Here is a 13280-nt window from a genome sequence, read left to right as displayed (position 1 = left end):
GAACACGTCGTTACCCCAGAAAGCACTCGAAGAACCACAGGGAGCCTGCTTGAAAGAGGTGCTACTGGCCCAACTGGGGGTGACTGGGGCATCAAAATAAATAATGATGATGGGGCTTCCCTGGTGGCGCAGTGGTTAAGAATCCGCCTGCCAATGCAGGGGACATGGGTTCGAGCCCTGGTCCAGGAAGGTCCCACATGCCGCGGAGCAACTAAGCCCGTGCGCCACAACTACTGAGCCTGCGCTCTGGAGCCCGCAAGCCGCAACTACTGAGCCCACATGCCACAACTACTGAAGACCGTGTGCCTAGAGCCCGTGCTCCGCAACAAGAGAAGCCACTGCAATGAGCAGCCCACGGCACCGCAACGAAGAGTAGCCCCCGCTCGCAGCAACTACAGAAAGCCCGTGCACAGCAACGGAGACCCAACGCAGCCAAAAATAAATAAATAAATAAATTAAAAAAAAAATGATGGGGCAGGTTATAACCCACTGCATAGAACAGAAGTCGAAGAGTCTACACTGACACATAAAGAAACATGGGGAAGAGAACGCTGTTCTTTACAGTGGAACGCTAACACGTACATTTAGAAGGAATTACGGAATTAGAAAATCGCCCTTTGGCAACCATCATCATAACTGATTCCAGCGAGAAGCATCAATAAATGCAAACACCAGAGCGTGAAAGGGATGAGGATGGGGTCTTCCAGTCTCACAGTATGTACCACAAATTCCATGTTAGTTTCCAAAAGAAAAGCGTGACCCTGCATTGAAGAAACCCTGCATGGGACTTCTCTGGTGGTCCAGTGGGTAAGACTCTGTGCTCCCAATGCAGGGGGCCCGGGTTCGATCCCTGGTCAGGGAACTAGATCCCACATGCATGCTGCAACTAAAGATCTCACATGCTGCAACATAGACCTGGTGCAGCCTAAATAAATAAATTAAATAAATATTTTTTTAAAAAGTGTAAACTTTAGGGACTTCCCTGGTGGTCCAGTGGTTAAGATTCCGCGCTCCCAATGCAGGGGGCCTGGGTTCGATCCCTGGTCGGGGAACTAGATCCTGCATGCCACAACTAAGACCCAGCGCAGCCAAATAAATAAATAAATATTTTTAAAAAATGTGTAAACTTTAAAACCAAAAAAGAAACCCTGCACACCCCATCTCGATCAAGTGACCAAAGTTCCCCCACTGGAAATGGGACCGGTGGCCATCGTGAGCCTCGTGGGCGGGCAGCACGTGGGGGATTCTAGACCACCACCCTGAGGAAACATCACACAAAGGCAACTTGGGGGACCTTTCCTGGCCCGGATGCTTCAAAACTGTCAAGGTCACGAGCGTCAGGGGAAGACTGAGGGTCTTTCCTACTGGAGGTGGGGCGACCCTATGCAACCCCCCAGGTGTGAAGTGTCACCGGGATGGTGGGGAGAGCAAGGGGACACCGGGGGTTCTTGGTGCTATTTCTGCAACTCTTCTGTGAACTTGAAATTGTTTCAAAATTTAGAAGTTTTTAAAAAAAGTAAATGGACCATACAGTGATCCGACACAGGCAGGGCCCGGGGGCTTCGTGGCGCTGGTGCAGAGAGGAAGCTGCCAAGACAAGCTCCGCGTACAGGATTTGACACAGCGCAGCCGTCTCCTTGCCGGGGTGGGGGGAATGCTCGCAGAAAAGGTGTAAAGCTCTTTTAAAAATCGTGCTGGTCGTTCTACGGGGGCTCAAAGAGCAGGAAAAAAGGAAAAAGAAGCTGATTTCACAGTTCCTGAGAACTCAGACAAACATGGAGAACGCGCAAAACACTTAAACAATGGAAAGTCTCAGCTACCTTTCAATTTTTAGGCAGCTTGAAAGTCAAGCACAAAATGTCATTCTTTATCTTCAAACCCGTCCCTGCTCGACGGCCTGGACTTACACGCTCTCCTGCAGCACGGCCGTCATCTTCGCCTGCAGGTCCCTCTCGTTCCCCAGCTCTGAGCACAGGCGCTGGGACGCTGCCTCGAGGCGACCCACGGCTGCCCTGCAGAGGGCAAGTGGGTCAGGGCCTCAGGGGCTGCCGGCCTTCAGGCTCAGCGACGCCTTCGCCTGACTTTTCCTCTAAACTGGCCGACTGGGAGGGCAGGGCTGTGGCCGAAGGAAGGCTCCTCCTGGGCCCACTTCGTTGATCTGACCCCGCTGCCGCCCCCTCCCGCCCCCTCTCCACTGGCCTCTCATTCTTACAAGGATGGGGAGCCGGCCCCCTGGTTGCCAGCCCCTCAGGAAGGACCCAGCACACTCACCTAACGACTAGAAGCATCTCGGGGGCCAAAAAGCCACTGAGAGACCCTCTTGGCCGAGCCCACTCTGAGATCTCCTACTTCCTCTCCCTCTGCCCTCCTGGTCACCCAAGCCCGGTTACACTCTGAGGTGTAGCCACTTCGTGGGGGCGCTCAGATGAACAGAGAGGTGCACCGCCCCCCAAGACACCCCTCTAAGGGCAGGAGCGGGCGGGGCACCTCTCGGAGGACGGCGTGGGGGGGACACTGACCAGAGGGCTCTGCTCTGCAGGCACGTGGCCTGGCGTCCTCGCCTGCTGCCCCGGGCCCTGCGCTCACCGCCCCACCCCAGCCATTGTGCCGCTGTTCCTACCACTCACGTCCCAGCCTGCAGGTCCCCTCCTCAGGGAGGCCTCCCCTGGCCACCTGCCTCAAAATGACCGCCCCTCCTGACTCGTGGCCACCTGACTCCTGATGTCCACTTGGGTTGCCCGATTCCCACACGGCCGGGAAGTGGGTCCGCCCCCCGCGCCCGCCGGCCCCAGGGCCCCACCTCCGACCTACGTGTTGCCGGCGGCTCTCTCCGCGGCCAGGTCGGCCGCCACGCTCTCCTGCTGCTTGGCGAGGAGCCCCATCCTCCGGCGGCAAGCACGCAGCTCCGCCCTGAAAATTTGGAGCCGGCATCGGTAAACGGCTCCCTGCACCCCAGGCCCTCCGATCGGGGCGGGGCCGGCAGCTGGCACAGGCTCTCCTGTGGGCATCTCAAGCGTTTCTGAGTAAAGTTTCATGATGTCATCCATTTGCTTTCAAGTTTCAACTTTTCTGTGTTTGAAATTTTTCTTCGCAGACATTGGAGAACACACTGCAGTGTCGCTGCCAATCGGACAGGAGTGGAGGGCAGCGAACCCCGCACAGATGGGCCCCGGCCAGAGCCCGGCCCGCCCCGCTCACCTCGTTTTCTGAATGAAAAGGTCTTTCTCTTCATGCAGCTGGTCTAGGTGGCTCAAGTCCCTCCGCAGGAGTGAGGCCTGCATTCTGTCCTGGACGGCTGGTCTCTGCTTCCTCTTGTCTGCGTTCTGCTCTTTCCCTGGACTTAACGCGGAAAGGACCCCCGCTGCCATCGCGTGGGGAGCGCGTCCTGCCCCTCCCCCTTTCCCGGGTTAATTACCAGGAGCTTCCTGGGTCCGCCTTGTTCTCAGCCCCCCCGGGGACAGAGTCCAGCACAAACTCCGGATCCTCCAGTTCATCTGTTTCTAGAAATAGAGAGTTAAAACAACAGAAAGAAGATGGAGACCTTCAAGCCTGAAGTTCCAGGGTAAATCCTGACACACGCAAACTGGGCAATGATGCGATGGTGGCTCAGAGCAGTAGTTCTCAAAGTGTGGCCCAGGGAACCCTTCCAAGGGGTCTGCAAAGTCAAAACTATTTTCATAATAATAGCAAAACACTATTGTCTTTCCCACCCTTGTTTCATGAGCGTAGAGTGGAGTTTTCTAAAGGCCACATGACGAGATATCACGGCAGACTCGTCAGAGGCAGACGTGAAATCCAGCTGCCTGCTCTTAAACCAGGCCCTTCATGCTACATACAACAGGGTCATTATCGCCATTTTAAGCAATAGCAAAAAACTGGGGAAGACAGTCAGCCACCTTCAAAGTCTCAGCCACGTAGCTCTTTCTTCCGATTAAACACAGAATAACATAAGCTACCTTTTTGAGAAAAAATCTGAGTTTAAAAGATGTAGTCTCTCTGAAAAAAGGAAATTAAAGGGCAACTATTAAGCACATCATTTGTCTTCTGTGGGTTGAAACATGTCTTATTTGTGAAAAGACCTTTCTTAATTACCATCCTCCACAAGGGGGGCGTCGTCCAAAAGCTTCTTAGGGAACAGGCTGGCATCTTCTTCCATCTTGGGAGGCAGAAATTAGCTACAAAAATTTTTACAAAACATAGATGACACATTAAAAAAAACCTAAAAAACCGGATTTCATAAGAGTTAACAATTTCTCTTGTAAAAAGACATTAAGAAAATGAAGAGAGGCCACAGAATCTGAAAAAATATTTGCAGTACATATATGTAACAAAGGTCTTGTACTCAGATTATATATAAAGAACTCCTAAATAACAGCAATAGAAAGTCCAAACCCCAATTGAAAAGGGACAAAAATTTTAGAACAGACATGACAAAAGAAGATGCACGAATGACCATAGGCTCATGGAACTTTGTAAACATCATTAGTCACTAGGGAATCAAATCAAAACCATAACCAGACACTACTACACACCTGTTAGAACGCCCCAAATCAAAAATACCAAATACTAAACCATAACACTAGATGCTATCAACATAACTAACCATAGGACCCAGAAATCCTACTGTGAGGTATTTACCCAAGAGAAAAAGAAGTATGTCCACAAAAAAACTTGTACAGGAATGCTCACAGCAACCTTATTCACAACAGTCCCAAACTGGAAACAATCCAAATGTCCATCATGATGAGAACTGCTTCTGAGAAACAGATTCTGGCACATTCATACAAAGGAATAATAGTGATAAAGAGAACGAAGTCTGATGCACAGCACCACAGATGAATCTCAGAAACACCATGTTAAGTGCAGGAAGCCAGACACAGAAGAGCACATATGAAGCCCCAGAACAGGCAGGACTAAAGGGTGATGATAGAAATGAGACACAGATTCTGGGCTAGAGGCAGGGGATGGGGACGGCGGGGGGCTACGAGGAACTAGGGGGAGGACGGAAACGGTCTGCATCTTGTTTTGGGTGGTGGCTACACAGGTGTACACAAGTGTCAAACTCACACTAGTGAACATTTAATTTGTGTGCATGTTACAGCGTGTACATGTTATCTCAATAAAACGCAGGCACAGAGTCCAGAGACAACTCCTAAGGGGTTTCAGAATATTCATTACAGTTTGATAATCATTTCGGGAACATTGGGAGCTGCCTGTGTAGAACTTGGTACAGATGTTGATATTAGATGTTGATATTAAATGTTGATATTATGGACGAGGTGCTGAAATTGTAGACCAGTTTGTTTTCATTGCTGAATTTAGCAACTGCTCCAGAATAAGTCACTGAAAAATATTTTCAAAGCCTAATAATGTTTCCTTGATAAATCATTAATAAATCAATGCCAGTCATTTATTTTTTAAATGCTACAAAAAACCCCTTTGTGCATTAAAGCCCCGAGAGGCAGAATTTTGAGGCATTTTGTAAAATACCAACAATATTCCTCCCAATTGAAGACACCTATTAGTCTACCAGCCTGTGGATGGTGAATGCTGGGCTTTCAGAAGATGCTTACAAAGTGGTCCAGCCTGTCCTGCCCTGGGATCGTGAGTTCCATGCGCTCATCATATCGCGTATAAAACACAGTGTAACCGACGCCCCCCGTGGGTGACACGCTGCTAAGAGGAGGGACGTCTCACACAGCTCCACCTGCAGTGACAACATCAAACCACACACGCTCTGAATGTCCAGCTGAAGACGGTGGTTCCAGACAGGGGGTCCCTGATCCCCTTCAAATCCTCACTAGAACAACCGTGGCAGGATTCAGTGTTTTCAGGACACGAGTCTACAAGGATGAGGCAGACGCGAGAAGAACAGTGGGAACACAACAAGAGCTAGCGTGCGGAAGGACGCACAGTGAGGGGCCCCAAGGCCCTGCGGGCATCGCACAACCTGGGGGTCAGGAGCCAGGCGCCTCTGACGTGCAGGTGAAGTGGGATCAAACACAGAGATTTGCTAAAATGTGCTTAAGAAGCACGTGGACCTTCTGTTTGAGAATTGGCTGGCCAGCGTGCAAATAATCAAAAATGCTGGAAAAATTGTATTTTAATTGTCTTAAGGGTCTTGAAGAATTGACATTATGAAATTATCAGATCAAAATCTAAGTGAAGACAAGAATACAAATAGATGAAGTGACCAAGCTAAAGGAAAGTCTTATCAAATTAGATTAAAAAAAACACCAACAACAAAAACAACAAAAATCTAACATTTTACTATTTATTTTTTATTTTTTAAAAATTTATTTATTTTTGGCTGCACTGGGTCTTCGTTGCTGCGCGCGGGCTTTCTCTAGTCACGGAGAGCAGGGGCTACTCTTTTTTTTTTTTTTTTTTTTTAAATGCACAATTTCAGGCCCCACCCCAGATCTATTGAATCAAAAGCTCAGGGTAGAGCCCAGCAGTCCGTTTTTTTTTAATTTTTATTTATTTATTTATTTATGGCTGCATTGGGTCTTCGTTTCTGTGCGAGGGCTTTCTCCTGTTGCGGCAAGTGGGGGCCACTCTTCATCGCGGTGCGCGGGCCTCTCACCATCGTGGCCCCTCCCGTTGTGGAGCACAGGCTCCAGACGCGCAGGCTCAGTAATCGTGGCTCACGGGCCCAGTTGCTCCGCGGCATGTGGGATCCTCCCAGACCAGGGCTCGAACCCGTGTCCCCTGCATTGGCAGGCAGACTCTCAACCACTGCGCCACCAGGGAAGCCCAGGGGCTACTCTTCATTGAGGTGCGCAGGCTTCTCGTTGCGGTGGATTCTCTTGTTGTGGAGCACCGGCTCTAGGAGCGTGGGCTTCAGTAGTTGTGGCGCATGGGCTCAGTAGTTGTGGCTCGCAGGCTCTAGAGCGCAGGCTCAGTAGTTGTGGCGCACGGGCTTCATTGCTCCGCGGCATGTGGGATCTTCCCGGACCAGGGCTCAAACCCGTGTCCCCTGCATTGGCAGGCGGATTCTTAAACACTGTGCCACCAGGGAAGCCCACTTTTTACTATTTAAAAGAGAATTCTAAAGCAATAACGTACAGAAGCACTGCATTTTCAAAGTCAGACAAAGACGCCCTGTATAGAAACTGTAACAGGAAGCTGGTGACGTTGTCTAGAAACAGACAAAAATACTTTAGGCAAAAAGCAGTAACAGCAGTAAGAGGGTCAGGTCATCACCAGATGCTCAGCTCACCAGGAAGATACAACAGTGGTAAATCCACTTGTATTCAAATGCATAGCCACTAAATAAACAAAGCAAAGATTGGCAGAACAAGGAGAGAGAGTCAAAAGTACAAACCCTAGTGGGAGATTTTAACACACCTCTCTCAGGAACTGACAACAAAACCAGATAAAATAAGTCATTAATGACACATATTTAAACAACATCATTAACAAACTGAACCCCACAGACATACATAGAACAAAAACAACTATGGAAATTTAAGTGCTCCCTTAAACCATTACACAGAATATTTACAAAAACTATCTACTGGCCCCAAAGCAGGACTCAACAAATTTCAGATAACTAAAATCTTACAAAGCTTATTCTCTGACCAAATTAATCAGCCCAAATCAATAACAAATAGAGAAAAGCAGCCAAGATGGGCGAGTAGGAAGACCCCTGAGCTCGCCTTCTCCCACGGACACAAAGAGAATCCCCCTAGTCACAGAGCAACTAGTGACGAGAAAGACCAGAAGCTTAGAAGAAAAGACTGTCTACAACTGAAGATGTACAGGAGGACTCACAACAGGTTGGGTAGGAGGGGCAGAGCCGCGGTGTAGTCAAGACCCAAACCCCCAGGTGGGTAAGCTGCGCACGGGAGGATAATCACAACCGCAGAGGTTCGCCCCAAGGAGTCAGGGGTCTGAGCCCCATGTCAGGCTCCCCAGCCTGGGGGCCCTGCACCAGGAAGTCGAGCCCGAAGAACATCTGGCTCTGAAGGCAAGCGGGGCTTCCTTCCAGGGGAGCCAGAGGGCTGTGCAAAATAGAGACGCCGCTCTTAAAGGACACAAAATCTCACGTGCTCAGGGCCCAGGACAAAAGCAGGAAATTGAGAGGAGCCTGGGTCAGACCCACCTGCTGATCTCGGGGAGCCTCCAGGAGAGGCTGCAGGCAAGGGCAGCTCGTCCTGGGGACACAGTCACTGGTGGCAGCTATTTTGGGGGCAGCTCGTTCTAACACAAGGACACTGGTGCTGCAAGCGCCATTTCAGAATCCTCTCTCTGACTTATTAGTGCCGGGACCTGCCCTGCATACCAGCCTGTAGGCACCAGTACGGGGATGCCTCAGGCCAAGCAGCTAGCTGGGCAGGGGCATAGCCCCACCTGCCAGTAGGCCGGCTGCCTTAAGACTCCCTGAGCCCACAGCCTCCCCAGGACCTCGCGCTGTCCACCTGAGGGCCCAGGACCCAGTCCCGCTCACCACTGCCCAGCACCAGCCCCAGGACCAGCGTCACCCACTAGTGGGCAGCACCAGCCACAGGACCCCCTGGACCCTGGCCCTACCCACCAGTGGGCTGATACTCCTACTTCAGGACTCCCAGGCCATTTACATCAATGGACAGATTATCTAGACAGAAAATCAATAAGGAAACACTGGCCTTAAATGACACATTAGACCAAATGAACTTAATTGATCTATCTAGAACATTCCATCCCAAAACAGCAAATACATATTCTTTTCAAGTATACATGAAACATTCTCCAGGACAGATCACATGCTAGGCCACAAAACAAGTCTCAATAAATTTATGAAAATTGAAATCATATTAGGCATCTTTTATGATCACAATGCTATGAGACTAAAAATCAACTACAAGAAAAAAACTGCAAGAAACACAAACATGTAGAGGCTAAACAATATGCTACCAAGCAACCAATGGATCACTGAAGAAATCAAAGAAGAAATTAAAAGAATACCTGACACAAATGAAAATGAAAAGCAAATAATCCAAAATCTGTGGGATGCAGCAAAAGCAGTTCTAAAAAGGAAGTTTATAGCAATACAGGCTCACCTCAGGAAACAAGAAAAATCTCAGATAAACAACCTAACCGTACACCTAAAGCCTAACCCTAAGTAGAGAAAGCAGAACAAACAAAACTCAAAGTTAGTAGAAGGAAAGAAATCATAAAGATCAGAGCAGAAATAAATTAAATAGAGACTTTAAAAAACAATCAGAAAGATCAATGAAACTAAGAGCTGGTTCTTTGAAAAGATAAACAAAACTGATAAACCTTTAGCCCAACTCATGAAGAGAAAAAGAGAGAGGGCCCAAATCTAGAAAATCAGAAGTGAAAAAGAAGTCACAACCAGAAATATAGATCAATGGAACAGGACAGAAAGCCCAGAAATAAGTCCACACGCTTACAGTCAATTAATCTACAACAAAGGAGGCAAAAAATATACCATGCAGAAAAGACAGTCTCTTTAATAAGTGGTGCTGGGAAAACTGAACAGCTACATGTAAAATAATGAAATTAGAACATTCTCTAATACCATACACAAAAATACACTCAAAATGGATTAAAGACCTAAATGTAAGACCAGATACTATAAAACTCTTAGAGGAAAACATAGGCAGGACACCCTTTGACATAAATTGTAGCAATATCTTTTTGCTTCCACCTCCTAGAGTAATGAAAATAAAAATGAAATAAACAAATGGGACCTAGTTAAACTTCAAAGCTTTTGCACAACAAAGGAAATCACAAACAAAATGAAAAGACAAGCCAGAGAATGGGAGAAAATATTTGCAAATGAAGTGACCGACAAGGGATTAATCTCTAAAATATACAAACAGCTCATGCAGCTCAATATCAAAAAAACAAACAACCTAATCAAAAAATGGACAGAAGATCTAAATAGACATCTCTCCAAAGAAGACATATAGATGGCCAAAAAGCACATGAAAAGACGCTTGACATCACTAAGTATTAGAGAAATGCAAATCAAAACTACAATGAGGTTATCACTTCACACCAGTCAGAGTGGCCATCATCAGAAAGTCTACAAACAATAAATGCTGGAGAGGGTGTGGAGAAAAGGGAACCCTCCTGCACTGTAGGTGGCAATGTAAATTGGTACAACCACTATGGAGAACAGTATGGAGGTTCCATAAAAAACTAAAAATAGAACTATCATACGGCCCAGCAATCCCACTCCTGGGCATATATCTGGAGAAAACCATAATATGAAAAGATACATGCACCCCCCCCAATGTTCATTGCAGCACTGTTTAAAATAGCCAAGACGTGGAAGCAACCTAAATGTCCATCAACATATGAATGGGAAAAGAAGATGTGGTCCATATATACAATGGAATATTACTCAGCTACAAAAAGGAATGAAATAATGCCATTTGCAGCAACATGGAAGGACACAGAGATTATCATACTAAGTGAAGTAAGTCAGACAAAGACAAATGTCATATGATATCACTTACATGTGGAATCTTAAAAAAAAAATGGTACAAATGAACTTATTTACAAAATAGAAGCAGACTCACAGACTTCGAAAACAAACTCAAGGTTACCAAAGGGGAAAGGTGGGGGGAGGGATAAATGAGGAGTTTGGGATTAACATATACACACTACTATATATACAATAGACAATCAACAAGGACCTACTGTATAGTACAGGGAACTCTACTCAATATTCTGTAGTAATCTATATGGGAAAAGAGTCTGAAAAAGAATGGATATATGTATACATATATCTGAATCACTTTGTTGTACAGCTGAAACTAACACAATATTGTAAATCAACTACACGCCAATATAAAATAAAAATTAAATTTAAAAAAAGAAGTTACAACTGACACCACAGATATACAAAGGATCATAAGAGATTACCACAAAAAATTATTTTAAAAAAAACTCCCAACAAACAGAAGTCCAGGACCAGATGGCTTCACAGGTGAATTCTACCAAACATTTAGAGAAGAGTGAACACCTAGCCTTCTCAAACTATTCCAGAAATTTGCAGAGAAAGGAATGCTTCTGAACTCATTCTACAAGGCCAGCATCACCCTGATACTAAAACCAGACAACAATATCACAAAAAAAGAAAATTATAGGCCAATATCACTGATGAACATAGACGCAAAAATCCTCAATAAAATATTAGCAAACTGAATCCAACAATACATTAAGAGGATCATACACCACGATAAAGTGGGATTTATACCAGGGATGTAAGGATGTTTCAATATCCACAAATCAATCAATGTGATACATGACATTAACAAATCGAGGAATAAAAATCATATGATCGGGACTTCCCTGGTGGTGCAGTGGTTAAGAATCCACCTGCCAATGCAGGGGACACGGGTTCGAGCCCTGGTCCGGGAAGATCCCACATGCCTCAGAGCAACTAAGCCCATGCACCACAACTACTGAGCCTGCACTCTAGAGCCTGCGTGCCACAACTACTGAAGCCCACGTGCCTAGAGCCTCTGCTCCGCAACAAGAGAAGCCACCGCAATGAGAAGCCCATGCACCAAAACGAAGAGTAGCCCCACTAGCTGCAACTAGAGAAAGCCCACACGCAGCAACAAAGACCTAATGCAGCCAGAAAAAATAAATAAATAAAACTAAATTAAAAAATCATATGATCATCTCAATAGATGCAGGAAAAAGCTTTTGACAAAATTCTACTTCCATTTATGATAAAAACGCTCAACAAAGTGGGTATAGAGGAAACATACCTCAACATGATAAAGGCCATTTATGACAAACCCACAGCTAACATCATTCTCAATGGTGAAAAGCTGAAAGCGTTTCCTCTAAGATCAGGAACAAGACAAGGATGTCCACTCTCGCCATTTTTATTTAGTTTTGGAAGTCCTGGCCACAGCACTCAGACAAGAAAAAGAAAAAAAAAGGATCCAAATTGGAAAGGAAGAAGTAAAACTGTCACTGTTCACAGATGACATGATATTATACATAGAAAATCCTAAAGATGCCACCAAAAAACTACTAGAACTCATCAGTGAATTCAGTAAAACTGCAGGATACAAAGTTAATACACAGAAATCTGTTGCATTTATATACACTAACAACAAACTATCAGAAGGAGAAATTAAGAAAACAATCCCATTTACAATCCCATCAAAAAAGATTAAAACACCCAGGACTAAATCTAACTAAGGAAGTAAAAGACGTGTACTCAGAAAACTATAAGACACTGAAGAAAGAAATTAAAGACGACACAAACAGATGGAAAGATATACTGTGCTCATGGATTGGAAGAATTAATATTGTTAAAATGACTATACTACCCAAGGCAATCTACAGGTTCAATGTAATCCCTATCAAAATACCAATGGCACTTTTCAATTTAAATAATTTTAAAATATGTATAGAAACAGAAAAGACCCCAAATAGCCAAAGCAATCTCTGAAGCTGGAGGAAACACACTTCCTGATTTTAAACTATACTCCAAACCTCCAGTAATGAAAACAGTATGGTACTGGCACAAAAATAGACACATAGGTCAATAGAACAGAATAGAAAGCCCAGCAATAAACCCACACTTATATGGGAAATTAATCTACAACAAATGAGGCAAGACTATACAATGGGGAAAAGACAGCCTCTTCAATACATGGTTTTTGGAAAACTGAACAGCTACATGCAAAAGAATTGAACTGGACTACTCTCTCATACCATATATAAGAATAAATTCAAAATGGATTAAACGGGACTTCCCTGGTGGCGCAGTGATTAAGAATCCGCCTGCCAATGCAGGGGACGTGGGTTCGAGCCCTGGTCCGGGAAGATCCCACATGCCGCAAAGCAACTAAGCTTGTGCATCACAACTACTGAGCCTGCGCTCTAGAGCCCGTGAGCCACAACTACTGAGCCCACGCGCCACAGCTACTGAGCCTGCACGCCACAACTACTGAAGCCCACACGTCTAGAGCCTGTGCTCCGCAACAAAGAGTAGCCCCCGCTCGCCACATCTAGAGAAAGCCCGCACGCAGCAATGAAGACCCAACACAGCCCAAAAATAAATAAATTAATTAATTAAAAAAATGGATTGAAGGCTTAAATGTAAGACCACAAACCGTAAAAATTGTAGAAGAAAATATAGGCAGTAAGATCTTTGACACTGAACTTAGTAATAATGTTTGGATTTGTCTCTTCATGCAAGGGAAACAAAAGCAAAAATACACAGATGGGACTATATCAAACTAAAAAGCTTTTGTGCAGCGAAGAAAACTATTATCAAAACAAAAAGGCCAGGGACT

The 13280-nt window shown here is 45.7% G+C and overlaps 1 protein-coding gene across 1 annotated transcript in view; it reads right to left on the bottom strand.

Moving 5' to 3' along the window:
• Positions 1–13280, bottom strand: part of CFAP74 (cilia and flagella associated protein 74) — an 85642-nt gene that overhangs the window by 56098 nt on the left and 16264 nt on the right. The window contains exons 2-6 of the mRNA XM_061187180.1: positions 4093–4175; positions 3416–3500; positions 3199–3339; positions 2812–2910; positions 1908–2012 (exon numbers count right to left, since the gene is read on the bottom strand). Coding sequence (XP_061043163.1) covers positions 1908–2012; positions 2812–2910; positions 3199–3339; positions 3416–3500; positions 4093–4156 — 494 coding nt within the window. The 5' untranslated portion in view covers positions 4157–4175. The remainder of the gene's footprint in view (positions 1–1907; positions 2013–2811; positions 2911–3198; positions 3340–3415; positions 3501–4092; positions 4176–13280) is intronic.

Source organism: Eubalaena glacialis, chromosome 3, assembly GCF_028564815.1.
Source record: "Eubalaena glacialis isolate mEubGla1 chromosome 3, mEubGla1.1.hap2.+ XY, whole genome shotgun sequence".
Taxonomy (NCBI): domain Eukaryota; kingdom Metazoa; phylum Chordata; class Mammalia; order Artiodactyla; family Balaenidae; genus Eubalaena; species Eubalaena glacialis.
The sequence above is the reverse complement of the archived record's forward strand: the minus strand, read 5'-3'. Positions and strand labels throughout refer to the sequence as shown.